Source organism: Nerophis lumbriciformis, linkage group LG27 (genome assembly GCF_033978685.3).
Source record: "Nerophis lumbriciformis linkage group LG27, RoL_Nlum_v2.1, whole genome shotgun sequence".
NCBI lineage: Eukaryota > Metazoa > Chordata > Actinopteri > Syngnathiformes > Syngnathidae > Nerophis > Nerophis lumbriciformis.
In genome coordinates, this window is record NC_084574.2 from 38,272,537 (window position 1) to 38,299,316 (window position 26,780).

Sequence of the window (26,780 nt, forward strand, 5' to 3'; positions counted from 1 at the left end):
AGACAGAAGCGCCACGCTGCAAGTGTTCAAAAAATGCCCTGCCAAAGGTGACACAGTATTAGCATCGTTGCTTCAAAGTCAAATATAAAAATAAAAGAATGAGATGTAGTTAACACGCTGTGCACAGTATGAGTCCGCCCACGTAGCGTCAACTAATGCAAGTCAAATGACTGAATTTGCTTACAAATTCCTACAATTTGTCTTTTATCGTTAAGGATGTGATATTTACATGTCTTGTCTGTGTACTTTTAGCCATATCAGTATTTCATCATCATTGTATTTGTCATCTGTGTACACTTAGCCATATCAGTATTTCATCATCATTGTATTTGTCATCAATAATCATGAAGTATTTCATAGAATGTCAATAAACTAGATTACAGTGCAATAAGAAACATTAGTTTATGTAACAGAAGATTTTCCTTGAAAGTGAAGCCAATCATGACTTTTTTGTGGTACCCTTTATTTGGAAAAGGATGGAAGGTGGGTTATTCTTTAGAGTAGTCAGGGTGCAGCAAGTGTCACTTTCTGTTCGTATGAGGTGCAAAGCAGGATTTGAGAAAGAAGGGAAATGGTGTCAATTCCCATGCATTTGTGTGTGGGATTATTTCACACTTTCAGTCGTAAATCCTTGGCGTGCGCGCTAACAACGCGTCTCCAAAAGCAACAAGCCTCGTCATTCTTTGGTGGCTAAAAAAAATCATGAGCAGAAAACGTTTTAGAAGTCAAATCCCGACTTTGGTTGTTCGCCCCAAACACCAAATGATTCATTTAGGAAAATGCTCCAAAATACCTGAAATTGACACAACTGTGCCAGGACTGAAACGGAGGAGAACAGACCAATGGAACAATCGATCATCGATAGCGCAACCGAGCGACTAATCGATCGCAGGATCGGTAACAAGAATGACGGAATGATCGATCATACGGTCCATAGCTCGATTGACAGAACGATAGATCGCACGGAGGAAAACAGACCAATGGAACAATCGATCATCGATAGCACGTCCGAGCGACTAATCGATCGTAGGATCGGTAGCAAGAATGACGGACTGATCGATCATACGGTCCTAGCTCGATTGACAGAACGATAGATCGCACGGAGGAGAACAGACCAATGGAACAATCGATCATCAATAGCGTGTCCGCGCGACTAATCGATCGCAGGATTGGCAGCAAGAATGACGGAATGATCGATCATACGGCCCATAGCTCGATTGACAGAACGATAGATCGCACGAAGGAGAACAGACCAATGGAACAATCGATCATCGATAGCGCAACCGAGCGACTAATCGATCGCAGGATCGGTAGCAAGAATGACGGAATGATCGATCATACGGTCCATAGCTCGATTGACAGAACGATAGATCGCACAGAGGAGAACAGACCAATGGAACAATCGATCATCGATAGCGCGACCGAGCGACTAATCGATCGCAGGATCAGTAGCAGGAATGACGAAATGATTGATCATACGGTCCATAGCTCGATTGACAGAACGATAGATCGCACGGTCGACAGAAAGATCGATTGAACAATCAATAGCTCGATTGATCGCACAATCGATATAAAGGCTGATAGAACCGATCGATAGAACAATTGACAGGAAGATTGATAGCATGATCAACAGAGCGATTGATCGTACGATTGACAGAACAACGATCAATAGCACGAGCGACATAAAGGCTGAGAACCGTTGGCACACCGATCGATCGACAGAAAGATTGATGAAATTGATAGCCTGATGCTTCTTTAAACAACAGCCACTAAGCTCCGCCTCCACTAACAGGTCACGTGACGACGATGAAAGCAAGAAAGACAGGAGGCGAGGTCACATGACCGAGACTTTACTGATGCAGCCGACCCTGTTTGTGTCATGCGTAAGAAAAGACGCGGATGATTGAAGCATGCTCAGTAAGAACACGGTCTATCTTCTTGATGGAGGTCCATGCAGCTTGATCCAAGCAGGGGTCAGACCCCCACACTCTGGCGTCAGACCCCCACACTCTGGGGTCAGACCACCAAAGAAAAAGGTTCAGGAAGTGGTAAATAACTGAAGTAGAGCTTGCGACGGAGTGTCTTTGTATTATCTAGCGGGCGCCACCTTCTCCCTGTTGATTGGCTTTCCTTTGGCCGCACCGGCTGCCTTGGACCGAGACCTGGTGGTGGAGGCAGGACCTAATGGCGACTGTGCAGCCGCTTCCTGTGAGGCACTGCGCCGCATAGCCGTGGTGTTCCTAGGCGGAAGCAAGGGGGCTGTTGGGGCACGGACAGAGAGCAACGGTCTGGACGGACCTGCCCTCTGGGGCGATGGACTGTCCGTCCTGCAGTGGGTGGAGCTAAGGCTGCGACGGGTTCCAAACAAGACACGGAGGGGCATCCGAGGGCTGCCGGACTGGACAGGGACACTGGCCGGACGGGGATATGAGGATGAGGATCTGGATGCAACAAGTGTGGACTTGCGTTGCGCGCTGAGAGAGCTGGGTCTTGTCTTGTGGTTCCTAAGGACAGAAGAGGGCAATGAGGCCATGTTTGGTCGTTAGAGAGAAAATAATGATAGAAAAAGAACAAACCTGCAACTTGAGGACACTGATGGTGCTCCCTTTGTTTCAGATGTCTCTGACGAGGCAAGCGGAGAGGGAACTGCGACAAGCTTCCCTGGAGGTCTTTTGACAGGCGTAACGGGCCTTGGGATCCGGCTTTTGGACCCAGCAAAGTCCTGTTCCTCTGCTTGTTTGAGACTTGAGCTCCTCCTGAACTCGTCCGAAGTGTGCGTGTCCTCCTCTGAGCCGGCAGTGGACAGAGTTTCTGAGGCCCTGCGACGCTCGTCATCTCCAGAGGACAATGAAGATGAGGTCCCGGATAAGATTCCCCTCCTTATCCAGCGACCCTGCTGCCTCTGAACTAAGACGCGGGCCAAATCCAGCTGTCTGGTTTGTCGCTGAAGGCGAACCCGAGCAGGGACGGCAGACGAATGCTCCAAGTCTTCTTCTGAGATGAGCACAGGAATTCTGCTCTTCAATCTTGACTTGATTGTTGCTGAAGGTTCAGAGTCAGTCTGGTGAACCTTGGAGGACTCCTCGTTGGACCATGCTGGTTTCTGTTCTGGAGGCTCTGGTGAAATGGCTTCTGGGACCGGCTCCAAAGACGGAGAAAGGACAGCAGTACTGGTGTCAGTTTGGAGGGGAGGCTGGTGTGTATCAGGCACCCATCCTGGTCCTTGGGTGTCTCCCTCCGGGACATCTCGCTCAGTCTCCCGATTAGTGTGACCGTTGGAAGACATGACGTTCAGGTGGGACGTCTCTGCGATGTGGACAAATGTGCGCTCGACTTTGGTGAACGGGGGTGAAGCGGGTGCAATGGGGGGAGAGGACCTCATCTCCGCTCTGAGAGCCGGAGACAGCCGGCCTGTCTCTGAGGTTTCCACGTGGACGTTGTCTCCAAAAAGAAGGCGGGAGGTTGGGCCACAGGGCGTTGCCAAGTCACCCTGTTCTCCACCAGAGGGGGATTTTCGAGTGTCACCAGGCGAGAAGAGGACCAGGGTCTTGGACGCGTCCTCCAGGTCTGGGTCGGCATCTGCGGCCGAGGCGTGTCCCCTGGACTCCCTCTGGTCCTCAGCCATGAGCGTGGAGGGAGCAGCGTCCTGGCTCCGTTCGGAACTCTTGGGACTAGCCTCCGACTCACTTTTGGTCACGTCGTCGTCTTTGGGTCCGGGGGTTTCTGGGACGTCGTCCTCGTGCGCGGCGAAACTGCGGCGTTGAGGCAAAGTCCCCGTCAGCATTACGGTCAAGAAGTCGGCCCGCTTGGCATGCAGCTTGGGCAGGATGTGGACGTGCTCCCGCTCGTCGCTCTGGGCTTTGGTGCGGTAGTCCGGCGAGGGCGGCCTCAGCTCGGGGGGCGACGTCACCTGCAAGGCCACAAAAGAAGCAGAGAGTTGGACACGCGGAACACGTCAACAGCTGCTTTACTGAGGCTTGGTCAAAGAAAAAACACGCACACACTTGCCCCCAAAATCCTTTTAATGTGGTTTTGGTTTCACACAAGATTGTCCAGATTACACACAGGAATAGAAAAGGCACAAAAATGCTTTGCAGTCCGTTTTCAAGTGTTGGAACACACGTCTGGTGTCCACACGTGTAGCGCTTAGCATGCTAACTAGTTCTATGTACACGTATCAAAACCTTCATGCTGGGCCCCGGGAAACTTTTATTGCAAAAGAACATTCCGCTACGTTAGCCTAGCGTAGCTTCAACAAGCTAATGCTGCCAAGTAGAACGTAAGATTTGAAAGATGCTAATGAACCTTCAAAAGTTTCCATTAGCGACAAAGAAAAGGAGTAAAAAGAAGAAGAGAAGGAGTAGGAAGAAGAGAAGGAGGAAGACAAAGAGAAGGAAAAAGAAAAGGAGGACAATGAAGAGGAGTAAGAAGAAGAGATGGAGTAAGAATAAGATGAAGAGAAGGAGAAGGACGAAGAGAAGGAAGAAGAAGAAGAAGAGAAGGAGAAGGAAGAGAAGGAGAAAGAAGAAGAGAAGAAAGAAGAAGCACAAGAGGAGGAAGAAGAAGAGAAGGAGAAGGAAGAAGACAAGGAGAAGGAAGAGAAGGAAGAAGAAGAAGAAGAAAAGGAGTAAGAAGAAGAGAAGGAAGAACAAAAGGAGTAAGAAGAAAAAGAAGAGAATGAGTAATAAGAAGAGAAGGAAGAAGAAGAAAAGGAGTAAGAAGAAGAAGAAGAAAAGGAGGAAGAAGAACAAAAGGAGGAAGAAGAAGAGAAGGAGTAAGAAGAAGAAGAAAAGGAGTAAGAAGAGAAGGAGGAAGAAGAAGAAGAAGAAGAAAAGAAGGAGGAATAAGAAGAGAAGGAAGAAGAAGTGAAGGAGTAAGAAGAAGAAGAGAAGGAGAAGGAGGAAGAAGAAGAAAAGGAGTAAGAAGTAGAGAAGGAAGAAGAACAGAAGGAGGAAGAAGAAGAAAAGAAGGAGTAAGAAGAAGAAGAGAAGGAAGAAAAAGAGAAGGAGGGAGAAGAAGAACAAAAGGAGGAAGAAGAAGAAGAAAAGGAGTAAGAAGAAGAAGGAAGAAAAAGAGGAGGAGGAAGAAGAAGAGAAGGAGTAAGAAGAAGAAAAGGAGTAAGAAGAAGAAGAGAAGGAAGAAGAAGAAGAGAAGGAACAGATGCGTCTAAGATAAAAAATGCACCACTGGTGACGTAGCGTGACGTTAGCAGGATGTTAGCGTGACGTTAGCAAGATATTAGCGTGACGTTAGCAAGAGCGCTACCTGCGTTGTCACCCTGTTACCAAAACTCCGCCTCCTGACGCCCGATATGCTTTACAAAAACTAGCGCGTCACGTTCCTCATGCTAACAGTCAAAGGCTAACTGCGCTCCAGCTAACACCAGATCACATGTTCCCGGTCTCGTGGAAGCTCCTTGGAAGACCACAACACAAATAGCAGCGGCTAGCGACACTAAAGCTACACGCCAAATGAAGTTAAGCTAGCTTTCCTTTCTGGCGCTGCAGTGTTAGCAGCTAGCCTAGCGTATACATTCTACAATAGAAAAGTGAGCACACCCTGAAGCAGCATGAATGCAAACAGGAAGTGGTGCATATTCTGCAAATTTAGCCCTTGAACACGGTGAAGTCAACTCTTCCTAAGCTCCTCCCCCTTCTCAGCAACCAATCACCAAGCATGTGGTATGCTAGGCTAAGCTACTAGCATAGCATTATTGCGTCCATGTCAATGAGACTGATAAAGTGCCAGAGTGATGAGAGCGAGGAACACAAACAGCGTGTGGGCGGGGCCAAGGGTCAGAGGTCAACGCCCACACTTGACACAACCAGGGACGCTAACATCACTTCCTGTCTGACCTCTGACCTTGTGCAACATGCTCGCTTTTAGACTTTATTGCGTCGTCAGCACCGTGGTGTGTGTGTGTGTGTGTGTGTGTGTGTGTGTGTGTGTGTGTGTGTGTGTGTGTGTGTGTGTGTGCTATCTACAGTGACGGAGGAGGGGGTGACGCTCTCAGCTGTTCTTGTTCATGAGTTTAGCTAGCATGTGCTGCAGTTGCGTCCGTGACACGTTGAGAACGGAGTGGCGGCTGCGAGCGGGCAGCGTGCCGGCGTGACGGCGCCGGACGGAGGCGGCGGCCACGTGGGCGGGGCTGCTCTCGGCCGAACGGCTCCTGTGGATGAAAGTCCCGCCCCCGTGGGGGTACTGCTCCGTCTCCAGGGTGGAGGAGGAGAAGACGTAGGAGGCCAGCCTCCTCAGCTGATTGGGCCGCGGCTGGGGGCGGTCCTCGTCCAGCTGCAAACACACCAATCACAGAGAGGGGGAGGGGCGGTTAGCCACAGGAAGCCCACTTTTCTTTTGTAATATCTGAAGGTTTTAAACACGCCGTGACGTGGCTTCCTGTCCTCCCCCTCCCCCCACACGCTAACGAGGGGGAGGAGCCTGGGGAGTGCGAGAGAGGGAGCGTCTACCCTTAGCTTGACCATTAGCCACCTCTAGTGCAGGTGCAAGAGAGAGGGAGGGAGAGAGAGAGAGAGGGGGAGAGAGAGAGAGAGAGAGAGAGAGGGGGGGGGGGAAAGAAAGAGGGTACGAGGGAGAAAGTGCAAGAGAAGGAGAAAGAAGAAGAAGAAAAGGAGAAAGACAAAGAGAAGAGAAGGAAAGAGAAGAGAAGGAGGAAGAAGAAGAGAAGGGGGAGGAAGTAGAAGAAGAAGAGAGGGAGAAAGAAGAGAAGAAGAAGAAAAGGAGAAAGAAGAGGAGTAAAAAGAAGAAAATGAAGAAGAAGAAGAGAAGGAGGAGGACAAGTAAATGAAGGAGGAGGAGGAGGAGGAGGAGAAGGAGGAGGACAAGTAAAGAAGGAGGAGGAGGAGGAGGACAAGTAAAGAAGGAGGAGGAGGAGGAGAAGGAGGAGGACAAGTAAAGAAGGAAGAGGAGGAGGAGGAGGAGAAGGAGGAGGACAAGTAAAGGAGGAGGAGGAGAAGAAGGAGGAGGACAAGTAAAGAAGGAGGAGGAGGAGGACAAGTAAAGAAGGAGGAGGAGAAGGAGGAGGACAAGTAAAGAAGGAAGAGGAGGAGGAGAAGAAGGACATGTAAAGGAGGAGGAGGAGGAGAAGAAGGAGGACGACAAGTAAAGGAGGAGGAGGAGAAGAAGGAGGAGGACAAGTAAAGAAGGAGGAGGAGGAGGAGGAGGACAAGTAAAGAAGGAGGAGGAGGAGGAGAAGGAGGAGGACAAGTAAAGAAGGAAGAGGAGGAGGAGGAGGAGAAGGAGGAGGACAAGTAAAGAAGGAAGAGGAGGAGGAGGAGGAGGACAAGTAAAGAAGGAGGAGGAGGAGGAGAAGGAGGAGGACAAGTAAAGAAGGAGGAGGAGTACAAGTAAAGAAGGAGGAGGAGAAGGAGGAGTACAAGTAAAGAAGGAGGAGGAGTACAAGTAAAGAAGGAGGAGGAGAAGGAGAAGGAGGAGTACAAGTAAAGAAGGAGGAGGAGGAGGAGAAGGAGGAGGACAAGTAAAGAAGGAGGAGGAGAAGAAGGAGGAGGACAAGTAAAGAAGGAGGAGGAGTACAAGTAAAGAAGGAGGAGGAGTACAAGTAAAGGAGGAGGAGAAGAAGGAGAAGGAGGAGGACAAGTAAAGAAGGAGGAGGAGAAGGAGAAGGAGGAGTACAAGTAAAGAAGGAGGAGGAGGAGGAGAAGGAGGAGGACAAGTAAAGAAGGAGGAGGAGAAGAAGGAGGAGGACAAGTAAAGAAGGAGGAGGAGTACAAGTAAAGAAGGAGGAGGAGAAGGAGGAGTACAAGTAAAGAAGGAGGAGGAGTACAAGTAAAGAAGGAGGGGGAGGAGGAGAAGGAGGAGTACAAGTAAAGAAGGAGGAGGAGGAGGAGGAGGAGGAGAAGAAGGAGGAGGACAAATAAAGAAGGAGGAGGACAAGTAAAGAAGGAGGAGGAGGAGGAGAAGGAGGAGGACAATTAAAGGAGGGGGAGTACAAGTAAAGAAGGAGGAGGAGGAGGAGAAGGAGGAGTACAAGTAAAGAAGGAGGAGGAGGAGGAGGAGGAGGAGGACAAGTAAAGAAGGAGGAGGAGGAGAAGAAGGAGGAGGACAAGTAAAGGAGGAGGAAGAAAATGAGGAGGACAAGTAAAGAAGGAGGAGAAGAAGGAGAAGGAGGAGTACAAGTAAAGAAGGAGGAGGAGGGGGAGAAGGAGGAGGACAAGTAAAGAAGGAGGAGGAGGAGAAGAAGGAGGAGGACAAGTAAAGGAGGAGGAAGAGAAGGAGGAGGACAAGTAAAGAAGGAGGAGAAGAAGGAGAAGGAGGAGGACAAGTAAAGGAGGAGGAGAAGAAGGAGAAGGAGGAGGACAAGTAAAGAAGGAGGAGGAGGAGGAGGAGGAGGAGAAGGAGAAGGAGGAGGACAAGTAAAGAAGGAGGCGGAGGAGGAGAAGGAGGAGTACAAGTAAAGAAGGAGGAGGAGGAGGAGGAGAAGGAGAAGGAGGAGGACAAGTAAAGGACTAGTTCCTAAACTGTGCTTACCCTCAAACATCACTTTTTTTCTTCTCGTCTCGTCCCTCTGGCTCCCTCCTCTTTTCTCCTCAGGCTCCTCCCACTCTCTTACACACACACACTGCTGCTCCTCAGGCTCCTCCCACACTCTTACTCACACACACACACACACACACACACACACACACACACACACACACACACACTGCTGCTCCTCAGGTCTCGTCCTGGCTCCGCCCACGTCACTGCCGCCGCCCGCCTCCAGCCAAACAAGTAGGCACTCAAACAGCTCATGTGTGCGCGCGCCGGTGTGTACATGTGTGTGTGTGTACACGCGCCGGTCTGTACGTGTGTGTGTGTGTACGTGTGTGTACGCGCGCCGGTGTGTGCGTGTGTGTACATGTGTGTGTGTGTGTGTGCGTGTGTTACGTGTGAGCCATCAGGTTTAAATGATCAACGCAAAGGAAGAAAAGTCACACAACACAAAAATGACAAGTAGCAAACTTCTGGTAGCTTCTTAGCTGAATGCTAACAATGCTAACAACAACATGCTACTAACATTTCACATTTCAATCATGGTTACCAATTCCCGCTACCTGGGAGCCAAAACCGGGACTCAACGCTACCAATGTTCTTTTTTCTGAGAGTTCATGTGTTCATACATTTTCTTTACTGAATGATATTTTAGTAACGGTAAACTGACATGAATACCGGTATTTGTGCTGTTCATGTGTTCATAAATATTCTTTACTGAATGATATTTTAGTAACAGTAATGTGCCATTAATATCTGTACTGTTCATGTGTTCATTAATGTTAACAGTAATCTGACATGAAGTCCGTACACATCTCCACACAGCTAATAACTGGCAAAACTACAGTAAACATGCTATTGTGGCTAACTGCTATCATAACCACTGTATACTGGAAAATGTGCCAATGTGGCTAGCTGCTGACATGACAACTGGATACCAGTAAATGTGCTAATGTGGCTAACTGCTAACACAACAACTGGATACCAGTAAATGTGCTAATGTGGCTAACTGCTAACACAACAACTGGATACTGGTAAACATGATAATGTGTCAAACTGCTAACACAACAACTAGATACTAGTAAACATGATAATGTGTCAAACTGCTAACACAACAACTAGATACTAGTAAACATGATAATGTGTCAAACTGCTAACACAACAACTAGATACTAGTAAACATGATAATGTGTCTAACTGCTAACACAACAACTAGATACTAGTAAACATGATAATGTGTCTAACTGCTAACACAACAACTGGATACTAGTAAACATGATAATGTGTCTAACTGCAAACACAACAACTGGATACTAGTAAACATGATAATGTGTCTAACTGCTAACACAACAACTGGATACTTGTAAACATGATAATGTGACTAACTGCTAACACAACAACTAGATACTTGTAAACATGATAATGGATCTAACTGCTAACACAACAACTGGATACTAGTAAACATGATAATGTGACTAACTGCTAACACAACAACTAGATACTAGTAAACATGATAATGTGACTAACTGCTAACACAACAACTAGATACTAGTAAACATGATAATGTGACTAACTGCTAACACCACAACTGGATACTAGTAAATATGATAATGTGACTAACTGCTAACACAACAACTAGATACTAGTAAACATGATAATGTGTCTAACTGCAAACACAACAACTGGATACTAGTAAACATGATAATATGTCTAACTGCTAACACAACAACTAGATACTAGTAAACATGATAATGTGTCTAACTGCTAACACAACAACTGGATACTATTAAACATGATAATGTGTCTAACTGCTAACACAACAACTGGATACTAGTAAACATGATAATGTGTCTAACTGCTAACACAACAACTAGATACTAGTAAACATGATAATGTGACTAACTGCTAACACAACAACTAGATACTAGTAAACATGATAATGTGTCTAACTGCTAACACAACAACTAGATACTAGTAAACATGATAATGTGTCTAACTGCAAACACAACAACTGGATACTAGTAAACATGATAATGTGTCTAACTGCTAACACAACAACTGGATACTAGTAAACATGATAATGTGACTAACTGCTAACACAACAACTAGATACTTGTAAACATGATAATGTGTCTAACTGCTAACACAACAACTGGATACTAGTAAACATGATAATGTGACTAACTGCTAACACAACAACTGGATACTAGTAAACATGATAATGTGACTAACTGCTAACACAACAACTGGATACTAGTAAACATGATAATGTGACTAACTGCTAACACCACAACTGGATACTAGTAAACATGATAATGTGTCTAACTGCTAACACAACAACTAGATACTTGTAAACATGATAATGTGTCTAACTGCTAACACAACAACTGGATACTAGTAAACATGATAATGTGACTAACTGCTAACACAACAACTAGATACTAGTAAACATGATAATGTGTCTAACTGCTAACACAACAACTAGATACTAGTAAACATGATAATGTGTCTAACTGCTAACACCACAACTGGATACTAGTAAATATGATAATGTGACTAACTGCTAACACAACAACTAGATACTAGTAAACATGATGATGTGTCTAACTGCTAACACAACAACTAGATACTAGTAAACATGATAATGTGTCTAACTGCTAACACCACAACTGGATACTAGTAAATATGATAATGTGACTAACTGCTAACACAACAACTAGATACTAGTAAACATGATGATGTGTCTAACTGCTAACACAACAACTAGATACTAGTAAACATGATAATGTGACTAACTGCTAACACAACAACTAGATACTAGTAAACATGATAATGTGTCTAACTGCTAAACACTTAAACAACATACAAGTACTAAGGTGTGTGTGTGTGTGTGTGTGTGTGTGTGTGTGTGTGTGTGTGTGTGTGTGTGTGTGTGTGTGTGTGTGTGTGTGTGTGTGTGTGTGTGTGTGTGTGTGTGTGGTGCTGAGTGAAAAGACGGCCCAAACAAACAAAGATGGCAGAACAGTGTGGAGCATCTCGCTGGAAGGAGATCTTTGATGACGGCAAGGAGGTGCACGCCATGAAAGCTCGGGTGTTGTTGGCTGGCAGGGTCTCTTACCACTCTCTGAGGTCCAAGAGGCTCAGACTCTCTGCGGCGGGGGCGTCCTGAGGGCAAAGAGTGACACGGAGAGTGGGCGGGGCTTCCTCCGCTGCGCCTTGACGCCTCCTCCTCCCTGATGTGCACCTTGGGGCGGACCACCAACTCGCCGCCTGTGGGGGGGGACACACCGCACTTTTAGATGAGGTCACATGACGCTGTCCGTCGCCATCAAGACCATCAGCCCCTCCTACCTGCGGCTCGGAGCTTCCTGCGCTCCTCTTGCTCCTCCAGGGGGCGGAGCTCCTCGGGCTCCTCGTCGGTGGTTCCCGAGGTGGTTGGTTGGAAGTCTCGTAGCTCCGCCTCCTTGTCGATGATCACCCACTCTTTGCTGTCGAAGTCCTCCTCCTCGGCCAGCGGCACGGAGCGGATGAAAGCATTGCTGTGCGCCTCCTGGTCCGCCGATGCCGCCGACACTTCCTGCCTGCCGCTCGCCTGGCGGTCGCCACGGCAACCGGGGTCCACCGACAGCATCTGCGCCGGCTGAGAGGAGTAGACGTGACGAGACGGCGAACCCAGCATGTCCATCCTGGACCTGGAAGACACGCCAACGTCAGCAGCTGGCAGCCAAGGACGCCAATGGCGGTTAAGGGCCACCTCTGTCCGTAGGCGTCGCCGCGGCCTTCGGCAGCTGACAGGCGGTCAGACTCGGGACTGTTGATTCGCCGGTACCGCAAGGACCGCGCCTGACCTGTGGGCGAGTCAGGTGCCCCGCTACGAAGTGGCGACACGGGACAAGCGATGCGGCCTGCCTCTTCCTCCTGAGCACCCGAGGGATAAGCCGCTAGTTAGTCTAAACATGCCTGAACGCTGATCTCTGATTGGTCCAACCTTGTTCAGGCTGATCCTGAGTCTGTTGCGGTTGAAGTCGGTGTCCTCCCAGGCCTCGCCGGCTTCACCGCCATGTTGGACGCCTGACTCCGCGGGAGTGCGGCCGGTTGGCACCGGCGGGGCATTCTCCTGGTCGCTGAGGTGCTCGTCCTGTAGGACGTCGTCCGTGTTCTCCCGCTGGGGGTCTCCGGGGACCGGCGTCACGATGGCGCTACACAGGCGGCACATGGTTGAAGACAGCCATGTTGAGCGTCCCCCGACAGGCAAAGAGGTTTCTTACCCGACCATGGCGGCAGTGGGCCGTGTGTTGTGCTGCGGTTGAGTGGAGGCGCTGGTGGACACGGTGACGTCACTTCCTGCCTTCTCCCAGTCGAAAGGCTCGTTCTCCGTGATGATTCGCTCCTTCATGCTGGTCTCGAACACCGACATCAGCAACTGCGCAACATAACGCACTCGTCAGAGCGCACAGACGCCACCTGTCACACGCCGCCGCCTACCTGGTAGTCCGGTTTGGTGTAGTAGTCCAGCGCCAGGACGTGGTCCAGGAACACGTTGAACTCAGACGGCATGTGTTTGAGCAACATGCGATGGTCGTAACGCTCTTTGATCTGACCCACTTGTTCCTGGAAACATCATCAAGGAGACTTGGACTAGAAGTGGACTACATGGGGACAACATGGCTACTATGTGAGGACAACATGGGGACTACAAGTGGACTACATGGGGACAACATGGGGACTACAAGTGGACTACATGGGGACAACATAGGGACTACATGAAGACAACATAGGGACTACAAGTGGACAAACATGAAGACAACAGGGACTACATGAAGACAACATAGGGACTACAAGTGGACAAACATGAAGACAACAGGGACTACATGAAGACAACATAGGGACAACATAGGGACTACATGAAGACAGCATAGGGACTACAAGTGGACAAACATGAAGACAACAGGAACTACATGAAGACAACATAGGGACTACAAGTGGACAACATGGGGACAACATAGGGACTACAAGTGGACAACATAGGGACAACATAGGGACTACATGAAGACAGCATAGGGACTACAAGTGGACAACATGGGGACAACATAGGGACTACAAGTGGACTACATGGGGACAACATAGTGACTATATGAGGACAACATGGGGACTACAAGTGGACTACATGGGGACAACAAGTTGATTACATGGGGACAACATAGGAACTACAAGTAGACTACATGGGGACCACATAGGAACGACAAGTAAGCTACATGGGGACAAAATGGGGACTACAAGTGGACTACATGGGGACAACATGGGGACTACATTGAGAAAACATGGGGACTGCAAGTGGACAACATGGGGACAACATAGGGATTACATGAAAACAGCATAGGGACAACATAGGGACTACATGAAGACAACATAGGGACTACAAGTGGACTACATGGGGACAACATAGGGACTACAAGTGGACAACATAGGGACATCATAGGGACTACATGAAGACAGCATAGGAACTACAAGTGGACAACATGGGGACAACATAGGGACTACATGAAGACAACATAGGGACTACAAGTGGACTACATGGGGACAACATAGTGACTATATGAGGACAACATAGGGACTACATGAGGCCAACAAGTTGATTACATGGGGACAACATAGGAACTACAAGTAGACTACATGGGGACCACATAGGAACAACAAGTAAGCTACATGGGGACTACAAGTGAACTACATAGGGACAACATGGGGACTACATGGAGAAAACATGGGGACTACAAGTGAACTACATGGGGACAACATGGGGACTACATGGAGAAAACATGGGGACTACAAGTGGACAACATGGGGACAACATAGGGACTACATGAAGACAGCATAGGGACAACATAGGGACTACATGAAGACAACATAGGGACTACAAGTGGACTACATGGGGACAACACAGGGACTACATGAAGACAGCATAGGGACAACATAGGGACTACATGAAGACAGCATAGGGACTACAAGTGGACAACATGGGGACAACATAGGGACTACATGGGGACTATATGAGGACAACATAGGGACTACAAGTGGACTACATGGGGACAACATGGGGACTACAGGTTGATTACATGGGGACAACATAGGAACTACAAGTAGACTACATGGGGACCACATAGGAACTACAAGTAGGCTACATGGGGACAAAATGGGGACTGCAAGTGGACTACATGGGGACAACAAGGGGACTACATGGAGAAAACATGGGGACTGCAAGTCGACTAAAAGGGGAAAACATAGGGACTACAAAACAACTTCAAGGGGACTACATCAGGAAGTGGACTACAAGTGGATCAATAGACTACAAGTGAAACAGGATTGGACTACAAGTGGACCAGTAGGGGGAATACAAGTGAAGCAGAAGTGCACTACTAGTGGACGAAACGGGGACAACAAGTGGACCAGTAGCGGACTACAAGTGGACCAAAAGCGGACTACAAGTGGACCAGTAGTGGACAACAAGTGGACCAAACGGGGACTACAAGTGGACCAGTATGGGACGACAAGTGAAGCATAAGTAGACTACACGTGGACCAGAAGGAGACAACAAGTGGACCAGTAGCGAACTACAAGTGGACCAGAAGGGAACTACAAGTGAAGCAGAAGGGGACTACAAGTGGATCAGAAGTGGACTACAAGTGGACAAAAAGGGGACTACAAGTGGACCAGTAGGAGGACAACAAGTGGACAAGAAGGAAACTACAAGTAAACCAAAAGAGGACTACAAGTGGACCAGTAGGGGACTACAAGTGGACAAGAAGGGGACTACAAGTGAAGCAGAAGTGGACTACCAGTGGACCAGTAGGGGACTATAAGTGAAGCAGAAGTGGAGTAAAAGTGAACCAGTAGGGGACTACAAGTGAAGCAGAAGTGGACTACAAGTGGACGAAAAGAGGACTACAAGTGAACCAGTAGTGGACTACAAGTGGACCAAAAGGGATTACAAGTAATGCAGAAGTGAACTACAAGTGGATCAATAGACTACAAGTGAAACAGGAGTGGACAACAAGTGGACCAGTAGGGGGAATACAAGTGAAGCAGAAGTGGACTACTATGGGGACAACAAGTGGACCAGTAGCAGACTACAAGTGCACCAAACTGGGACTACATGTGGACCAGTAGGGGACTACAAGTGGATTAGTAGGAGACTACAAGTGGACCAGTAGGGGACTACAAGTGGACCAGTTTGGAGAGTTTTGGACCTTGTCTTTGATCTTTCGCCATGGCAACTGTCCAACAGCAAACTCCACCAGCATGTAGAAGAGTGACCACAGGTCGTCATGGCGACCCATCTCCTGCAGGGGCAGCAGAATGAAGACAAGCATGATGTGATAGGACAGCACATAGTCATAGACAGTTATATAGGACAGCACATAGTCATAGACAGTTATACAGGACAGCACATAGTCATAGAGTGTTATATAGGACAGCACATAGTCATAGACAGTTATATAGGACAGCACATAGTCATAGACAGTTATACAGGACAGCACATAGTCATAGCCAGTTATATAGGACAGCACATAGTCATAGAGTGTTATATAGGACAGCACATAGTCATAGACAGTTATATAGGACAGCACATAGTCATAGACAGTTATACAGGACAGCACATAGTCATAGACAGTTATACAGGACAGCACATAGTCATAGCCAGTTATATAGGACAGCACATAGTCATAGAGTGTTATATAGGACAGCACATAGTCATAGACAGTTATATAGGACAGCACATAGTCATAGACAGTTATACAGGACAGCACATAGTCATAGAGTGTTATATAGGACAGCACATAGTCATAGCCAGTTATATAGGACAGCACATAGTCATAGAGTGTTATATAGGACAGCACATAGTCATAGCCAGTTATATAGGACAGCACATAGTCATAGAGTGTTATATAGGACAGCACATAGTCATAGCCAGTTATATAGGACAGCACATAGCCTTAGATTGGTCACATCTAGTATTAGACTTAATTGTAATTGTTATATATTGTATATATTATATAAAAATATAATATAACTAAGGATGTCCGATAATATCGGGCTGCCGATATTATCGGCCGATAAATGCTGTAAAATGTAATATCGGAAATTATGGGTATCGGTTTCATAATTATCGGTATCGGTTACTAAAAGTAAAATGTATGACGTTTTAAAACGCGGCTGTGTACGCGGACGTAGGGAGAGGTACAGTGTGCCAATAAACCTTAAAGGCACTTCCTTTGTGTGCGTGCCGTCCAAGTCACATAATATCTACCGGCTGTTCTCATCACGAATTAATGCAAGGCATACTTGGTCAACAGCCATACAGGTCACACTGAGGGTGGCCGTATAAACTAGTTTAACACGGTTACAAATATGCGCCACACTGTGAACCCACACCAAACAAGAATGATGAACACATTTCGGGAGAACATCCGCACCGTAACACAACATAAACACAACAGAACAAATACCCAGAACCCCTTGCAGTACTAACTCTTCCGGGACGCTACAATATATTGTTAGTCTACTTTATACTTGCATTATCCTTTCCATCCTTACACTTTCCATCCTTTGTAACTGAGCTACTGTGAGGTACAATTTAAAGTTTGTCTAAGTCTAACATTTAACTTAGATTGGTCAGATTTAGACGTACATTGGTCACATCTAGTTGGTGTTATTACTACGTTATAATACATGTGTTACAGACATATACTACATGTGTTACAGACATACACTACATGTGTTACGGACATATACTACATGTGTTACACACATATACTACATGTGTTACAGACATATACTACATGTGTTACAGACATACACTACATGTGTTACGGACATATACTACATGTGTTACACACATATACTACATGTGTTACAGACATATACTACATGTGTAACACACATACTACATGTGTCACAGACACATACTACATGTGTTACACACATATACTACATGTGTTACAGACATATACTACATGTGTTACACACATATACTACATGTGTTACACACACATACTACTTGTGTTACAGAAATATACTACATGTGTTACACACATATATTCTACATGTGTTACAGACATACTACATGTGTTACACACATATACTACATGTGTTACACATATACTGCATGTGTTACACACACATATTACATGTTACACACATATACTACATGTGTTACACATACTACATGTGTTAGACACATATACTACATGTGTTACAGACATATACTACATGTGTAACACACATATACTACATGTGTTACACATATATATACTACATGTGTTACAGACATATACTACATGTGTTACACACATATACTACATGTGTCACAGACATATACTACATGTGTTACACACATATACTACATGTGTTACACATATATATACTACATGTGTTACAGACATATACTACATGTGTTACACACATATACTACATGTGTTACACACATATACTACATGTGTTACACTTATATACTACATGTGTTACACACATATACTACATGTGTTACACACATATACTACATATGTTACACATATATATACTACATGTGTTACAGACATATACTACATGTGTCACAGACATATACTACATGTGTTACACACATATACTACATGTGTTACAGACATATACTACATGTGTTACACACATATACTACATGTGTTACAGACATATACTACATGTGTCACAGACATATACTACATGTGTTACACACATATACTACATGTGTCACAGACATACTACATGTGTTACACACATATACTACATGTGTTACACATATATATACTACATGTGTTACAGACATATACTACATGTGTCACAGACATACTACATGTGTTACACACATATACTACATGTGTTACACATATATATACTACATGTGTTACAGACATATACTACATGTGTTACAGACATATACTACATGTGTTACACACATACTACATGTGTTACAGACATATACTACATGTGTTACAGACATATACTACATGTGTTACAGACATACACTACATGTGTTACGGACATATACTACATGTGTTACACACATATACTACATGTGTTACAGACATATACTACATGTGTAACACACATACTACATGTGTCACAGACATATACTACATGTGTTACACACATATACTACATGTGTTACAGACATATACTACATGTGTTACACACATATACTACATGTGTTACACACACATACTACTTGTGTTACAGAAATATACTACATGTGTTACACACATATATTCTACATGTGTTACAGACATACTACATGTGTTACACACATATACTACATGTGTTACACATATACTACATGTGTTACATACATATACTACATGTGTTACAGACATATACTACATGTGTTACACATATATATACTACATGTGTTACAGACATATACTACATGTGTTACACACATATACTACATGTGTTACACACATATACTACATGTGTTACACACATATACTACATGTGTTACACACATATACTACATGTGTTACACTTATATACTACATGTGTTACACACATATACTACATGTGTTACACACATATACTACATATGTTACACATATATATACTACATGTGTTACAGACATATACTACATGTGTCACAGACATATACTACATGTGTTACACACATATACTACATGTGTTACAGACATATACTACATGTGTTACACACATATACTACATGTGTTACAGACATATACTACATGTGTCACAGACATATACTACATGTGTTACACACATATACTACATGTGTCACAGACATACTACATGTGTTACACACATATACTACATGTGTTACACATATATATACTACATGTGTTACAGACATATACTACATGTGTTACAGACATATACTACATGTGTTACACACATACTACATGTGTTACAGACATATACTACATGTGTTACACACATATACTACATGTGTTACATACATATACTACATGTGTTACAGACATATACTACATGTGTTACAGACATATACTACATGTGTTACACACATATACTACATGTGTTACATACATATACTACATGTGTTACAGACATATACTACATGTGTTACAGACATATACTACATGTGTTACACACATACTACATGTGTCACAGACATATACTACATGTGTTACACACATATACTACATGTGTTACACATATATATACTACATGTGTTACATACATATACTACATGTGTTACAGACATATACTACATGTGTTACAGACATACTACATGTGTTACAGACATATACTACATGTGTTACACACATATACTACATGTGTTACATACATATACTACATGTGTTACAGACATATACTACATGTGTTACAGACATATACTACATGTGTTACACACATACTACATGTGTCACAGACATATACTACATGTGTTACACACATATACTACATGTGTTACACATATATATACTACATGTGTTACATACATATACTACATGTGTTACAGACATATACTACAAGTGTTACAGACATATACTACATGTGTTACACACATACTACATGTGTTACAGACATATACTACATGTGTTACACACATATGCTACATGTGTCACAGACATATACTACATGTGTTACACACATATACAACATGTGTTACACATATATATACTACATGTGTTACATACATATACTACATGTGTTACAGACATATACTACATGTGTCACAGACATATACTACATGTGTTACAGACATATACTACATGTGTTACACACATATACTACATGTGTTACAGACATATACTACATGTGTTGCAGACATATACTACATGTGTTGCACACATATACTACATGTGTTACACATATATACTACATGTGTTACACACATATACTACATGTGTTACACATGTATACTACATGTGTTACACACATATACTACATGTGTTACACACATATACTACTTGTGTTACACACATATAGTGCATGTGTTACACATATATTGTACATGTGTTACACATATATTGTACATGTGTTACAGACATATACTACATGTGTTACAGACATATACTACATGTGTTACAGACATATACTACATGTGTTACACATATATTGTACATGTGTTACAGACATATACTACATGTGTTACACATATATTGTACATGTGTTACACACATATACTACATGTGTTACAGACATATACTACATGTGTTACACACATATACTACATGTGTTACACATATATTGTACATGTGTTACAGACATATACTACATGTGTTACATGTGTCTACAGGCTGATCTGCCACATGTGTGTGGAAGAAAGCCTCACCTTGTTCTTGTGAGCGTTGACGGAGGCGTAACGCACCGTCCCTCTGAAGCCCGCCACCGTCCTCGGCTGAAGACAGGAAGTGACATCACTCATTAAAGGTAGGGTAACAAAGCCAAGTGAAAAGAGCAGCAGGGGTCAGAGGGCAACATAAATGGACATGTGACGTGTTGGCTTGCTGTTGATGCCGCCCCTCGGTTGCTATGGAAACCACTCACATCCCTGGTAACCATGGTGATGATGAAGGCATGCACGTCAAAATCATAAGTCCAAAGGTAAGAACTGGAAGAAAAACAAAAAGAAGACGCAAAAGACAAAAAAATGAAACAAATCATAATCATGATTACAAGAAAATGTGATGGAAACCAAAAGAATGTCTTCAACATACAACACACACATGATGTTAGCATGGCGCTACTAGCAAGACACCTGCTGACTAACACGCTAAACACTCATGATGTTAGCATGGCGCTACTAGCTACTTTTTCTAATAAACATCATTATCAACACGCTAATGAACACGCTAACTAAAACCACTGAAATGCTAATCAACATGCTAATGAACACGCTAACTGAAAGCACTGAAATGCTAATCAACATGCTAATGAACACGCTAACTAAAAACAGTGAAATGACAATCAACATGCTAATGAACACGCTAACTAAAAGCAGTGAAATGACAACATGCTAATGAACACGCTAACTGAAAGCAGTGAAATGACAATCAACATGCTAATGAACACGCTAACTAAAAGCAGTGAAATGACAACATGCTAATGAACACGCTAACTGAAAGCACTGAAATGCTAATCAAAATGCTAATGAACACGCTAACTAAAAGCAGTGAAATGACAACATGCTAATGAACACGCTAACTGAAAGCACTGAAATGCTAATCAACATGCTAATGACCACGCTAACTAAAAGCAGTGAAATGCTAATCAACATGCTAATGACCACGCTAACTAAAAGCAGTGAAATGCTAATCAACATGCTAATGAACACGCTAACTAAAAGCAGTGAAATGCGAATCGACATGCTAATGACCACGCTAACTAAAACCACTGAAATGCGAATCAACATGCTAATGATCACGCTAACTAAAAGCAGTGAAATGCGAATCAACATGCTAATGACCACGCTAACTAAAAGCAGTGAAATGCTAATCAACATGCTAATGAACACGCTAACTAAAAGTTCTTACCGGCCGGACCTCGCCCGTGGTGTTGGTGTACTGTCGGGCCAGACCGAAGTCCAGCATGTAGCACTTCCTGTATGTGGAGGGCAGTCTGCCCATTGCAAAGTTGGACTGCAGGAATAAACATTCACTGCACTCAATATGAACACATGACACTTCAACATGAACACACGACACTTTAACATGAACACATGACGCTTTAACATGAACACATGACACAATAAAATGAACACATGACACATTACAATGAACACATGAAACATTACAATTAACAAATTACACTTTACAATGACCATAACACTTTCAAATGAACACATGTCACATTAAAATGAACACATGACACATTAAAATGAACACTTGACACTAAAATGAACACATTAAACATTAAAATGAATACATAAAACTTTAAAAGAAAACACATGAAACAGTAAAATGCGTGACACTTCAAAACGAACACATGACACTTTACAATGACCACATGACATTGAAATTAACACAACAATTTAAAATGAACACACGACACAGTACAATGAACACATGACACTTTACAATAAAGACATGACACATTACAATGAACACATGAAACATTACAATTAACAAATTACACTTTACAATGACCACAACACTTTAAAACGAACACATGACACATTAAAACGAAGACATGACACGTTAAAATGAAAACATTACACGTTAAAATGAAGACATGACACATTAAAATGAAGACATGACACGTTAAAATGAAGACATGACACATTAAAATGAAGACATGACACATTAAAATGAAGACATGACACATTAAAATGAAGACATGACACGTTAAAATAAAGATATGACAAGTTAAAATGAAGACATGACACATTAAAATGAAGACATGACACATTAAAATGAAGACATGACACCTTAAAATGAAGACATGACACGTTAAAATGAAGACATGACACATTAAAATGAAGACATGACACGTTAAAATGAAGACATGACACGTTAAAATGAAAACATGACACGTTAAAATGAAGACATGACACATTAAAATGAAGACATGACACATTAAAATGAAGACATGACACATTAAAATGAAGACATGACACATTAAAATGAAGACATGACACATTAAAATGAAGACATGACACATTAAAATGAAGACATGACACATTAAAATGAAGACATGACACATTAAAATGAAGACATGACACATTAAAATGAAGACATGACACGTTAAAATGAAGACATGACACATTAAAATGAAGACATGACACATTAAAATGAAGACATGACACATTAAAATGAAGACATGACACATTAAAATGAAGACATGACACATTAAAATGAAGACATGACACATTAAAATGAAGACATGACACATTAAAATGAAGACATGACACATTAAAATGAAGACATGACACCTTAAAATGAAGACATGACACCTTAAAATGAAGACATGACACATTAAAATGAAGACATGACACATTAAAATGAAGACATGACACCTTAAAATGAAGACATGACACCTTAAAATGAAGACATGACACGTTAAAATGAAGACATGACACATTAAAATGAAGACATGAGAGGTGAGAAAAAAGACATGAATGAAGACATGACAGGTGAGAATGAAGACATGAGAGGTGAGAATGAAGACATGAATGAAGACATGAGAGGTGAGAATGAAGACATGAATGCTCACAGGTTTGATGTCGCGGTGCAGGAAGCCCACAGAGTGGATGGCTTCGATGGACTCCAGGATCTGCTTGCCCAGTCTGAGGGTGGTGCTCATGGTGAAGGTTCCTCGGGGCTGACTGCGCCTCAGGTCTGCCAGGTTGCGCCCCTGAGAGCGTGAGGGTGGAGGTCAGGTTGAGAGCGTGAGGGTGGAGGTCAGGTTGAGAGCGTGAGGGTGGAGGTCAGGTTGAGAGCGTGAGGGTGGAGGTCAGGTTGAGAGCGTGAGGGTGGAGGTCAGGTTGAGAGCGTGAGGGTGGAGGTCAGGTTGAGAGTGTGAGGGTGGAGGTCAGGTTGAGAGCGTGAGGGTGGAGGTCAGGTTGAGAGCGTGAGGGTGGAGGTCAGGTTGAGAGCGTGAGGGTGGAGGTCAGGTTGAGAGTGTGAGGGTGGAGGTCAGGTTGAGAGCGTGAGGGTGGAGGTCAGGTTGAGAGCGTGAGGGTGGAGGTCAGGTTGAGAGCGTGAGGGTGGAGGTCAGGTTGAGAGCGTGAGGGTGGAGGTCAGGTTGAGAGCGTGAGGGTGGAGGTCAGGTTGAGAGCGTGAGGGTGGAGGTCAGGTTGAGAGCGTGAGGGTGGAGGTCAGGTTGAGAGCGTGAGGGTGGAGGTCAGGTTGAGAGCGTGAGGGTGGAGGTCAGGTTGAGAGCGTGAGGGTGGAGGTCAGGTTGAGAGCGTGAGGGTGGAGGTCAGGTTGAGAGCGTGAGGGTGGAGGTCAGGTTGAGAGCGTGAGGGTGGAGGTCAGGTTGAGAGCGTGAGGGTGGAGGTCAGGTTGAGAGCGTGAGGGTGGAGGTCAGGTTGAGAGCGTGAGGGTGGAGGTCAGGTTGAGAGTGTGAGGGTGGAGGTCAGGTTGAGAGCGTGAGGGTGGAGGTCAGGTTGAGAGCGTGAGGGTGGAGGTCAGGTTGAGAGCGTGAGGGTGGAGGTCAGGGGGCGTGACGTGGGAGGTGATGAGAGCTCTCACCTGAAGCTGCATGACCACGTAGTTGAATTTGTCATTTCTGCCGCAGCCGATGAACTTGCACACGTGGTTCTTACCTGCGCCACAACAACAGAGAGTCAGCGGGTGTGGCGCCACAACAACATAGTCGCTAGCAGAGCGTCAGCGGGTGTAGCGCCACAACAACATAGTCGCTAGCAGAGCGTCAGCGGGTGTAGCGCCACAACAACACAGTCGCTAGCAGAGCGTCAGCGGGTGTAGCGCCACAACAACACAGTCGCTAGCAGAGCGTCAGCGGGTGTAGCGCCACAACAACACAGTCGCTAGAAGAGCGTCAGCGGGTGTAGCGCCACAACAACACAGTCGCTAGCGGGTGTAGCGCCACAACAACACAGTCGCTAGCGGGTGTAGCGCCACAACAACACAGTCGCTAGCGGGTGTAGCGCCACAACAACACAGTTGCTAACGGGTGTAGCGCCACAACAACACAGTTGCAAGCGGGTGTAGTGCCACAACAACACAGTCGCTAGTGGGTGTAGCGCCACAACAACACAGTCGCTAGTGGGTGTAGCGCCACAACAACACAGTTGCTAGCGGGTGTAGCGCCACAACAACACAGTCGCTAGCGGGTGTAGCGCCACAACAACACAGTCGCAAGCGGGTGTAGCGCCACAACAACACAGTTGCTAACGGCTGTAGCGCCACAACAACACAGTCGCTAGCGGGTGTAGCGCCACAACAACACAGTCGCTAGCGGGTGTAGCGCCACAACAACACAGTCGCTAGCGGGTGTAGCGCCACAACAACACAGTCGCTAGCGGGTGTAGCGCCACAACAACACAGTCGCTAGCGGGTGTAGCGCCACAACAACACAGTTGCTAGCGGGTGTAGCGCCACAACAACACAGTCGCTAGCGGGTGTAGCGCCACAACAACACAGTCGCAAGCGGGTGTAGCGCCACAACAACACAGTTGCTAACGGCTGTAGCGCCACAACAACACAGTCGCAAGCGGGTGTAGCGCCACAACAACACAGTCGCTAGCGGGTGTAGCGCCACAACAACACAGTCGCTAGCGGGTGTAGCGCCACAACAACACAGTTGCTAGCGGGTGTAGCGCCACAACAACACAGTTGCTAGCGGGTGTAGCGCCACAACAACACAGTTGCTAGCGGGTGTAGCGCCACAACAACACAGTCGCTAGCGGGTGTAGCGCCACAACAACACAGTCGCTAGCGGGTGTAGCGCCACAACAACACAGTTGCTAACGGCTGTAGCGCCACAACAACACAGTCGCAAGCGGGTGTAGCGCCACAACAACACAGTCGCTAGCGGGTGTAGCGCCACAACAACACAGTCGCTAGCGGGTGTAGCGCCACAACAACACAGTCCCTAGCGGGTGTAGCGCCACAACAACACAGTTGCTAACGGGTGTAGCGCCACAACAACACAGTCGCTAGTGGGTGTAGCGCCACAACAACACAAGCACTCACCCTGCAGCTTCTTCAGCACAGCCACCTCCATCTTCAGAACCTGTTTGGGCTGCTGGGCCGACTCCACCTTCAGCGCCACGTTCTCCCGAGTCAGCAGGTCCAAAGCCTCGTAGATTTCACCGAAGCCGCCGCCGCCGATCTTCTTCAGCTAGGACACAGGACACAGGACTAGGACACAGGACTAGGACACAGGACACAGGACACAGGACACAGGACACAGGACTAGGACACAGGACTAGGACACAGGACACAGTACTAGGACACAGGACTAGGACACAGGACACAGGACACAGGACACAGGACACAGGACTAGGACACAGGACTAGGATACAGGACACAGGACACAGGACACAGGACTAGGACACAGGACTAGGATACAGGACACAGGACACAGGACACAGGACACAGGACTAGGACACAGGACTAGGACAAAGGACACAGGACACAGGACTAGGATACAGGACACAGGACACAGGACTAGGACACAGGACTAGGACAAAGGACACAGGACACAGGACTAGGATACAGGACACAGGACACAGGACTAGGACACAGGACTAGGACAAAGGACACAGGACACAGGACTAGGATACAGGACACAGGACACAGGACTAGGACACAGGACTAGGA

At 45.3% G+C, this 26,780-nt stretch overlaps 1 protein-coding gene across 3 annotated transcripts in view; it reads right to left on the minus strand.

Annotated features, from left to right (window-relative positions):
• Positions 1-378: 378 nt before the first annotated feature.
• The window catches only part of ttbk1a (tau tubulin kinase 1a), a 45,035-nt gene continuing 18,633 nt past the window's right edge, over positions 379-26,780 (minus strand). For all 3 annotated transcript variants that reach the window (XM_061987977.2, XM_061987978.2, XM_061987976.2), the window contains exons 3-16: positions 26,151-26,298; positions 24,684-24,757; positions 23,704-23,844; positions 22,026-22,130; positions 20,825-20,890; positions 15,753-15,845; positions 12,994-13,119; positions 12,777-12,931; positions 12,497-12,707; positions 12,263-12,426; positions 11,860-12,200; positions 11,627-11,778; positions 2,577-3,910; positions 379-2,504 (exon numbers count right to left, since the gene is read on the minus strand). In XM_061987977.2, the coding sequence (XP_061843961.2) occupies positions 2,090-2,504; positions 2,577-3,910; positions 11,627-11,778; positions 11,860-12,200; positions 12,263-12,426; positions 12,497-12,707; positions 12,777-12,931; positions 12,994-13,119; positions 15,753-15,845; positions 20,825-20,890; positions 22,026-22,130; positions 23,704-23,844; positions 24,684-24,757; positions 26,151-26,298 (3,525 nt within the window). In that variant the 3' untranslated portion in view covers positions 379-2,089. The remainder of the gene's footprint in view (positions 2,505-2,576; positions 3,911-11,626; positions 11,779-11,859; positions 12,201-12,262; positions 12,427-12,496; positions 12,708-12,776; positions 12,932-12,993; positions 13,120-15,752; positions 15,846-20,824; positions 20,891-22,025; positions 22,131-23,703; positions 23,845-24,683; positions 24,758-26,150; positions 26,299-26,780) is intronic.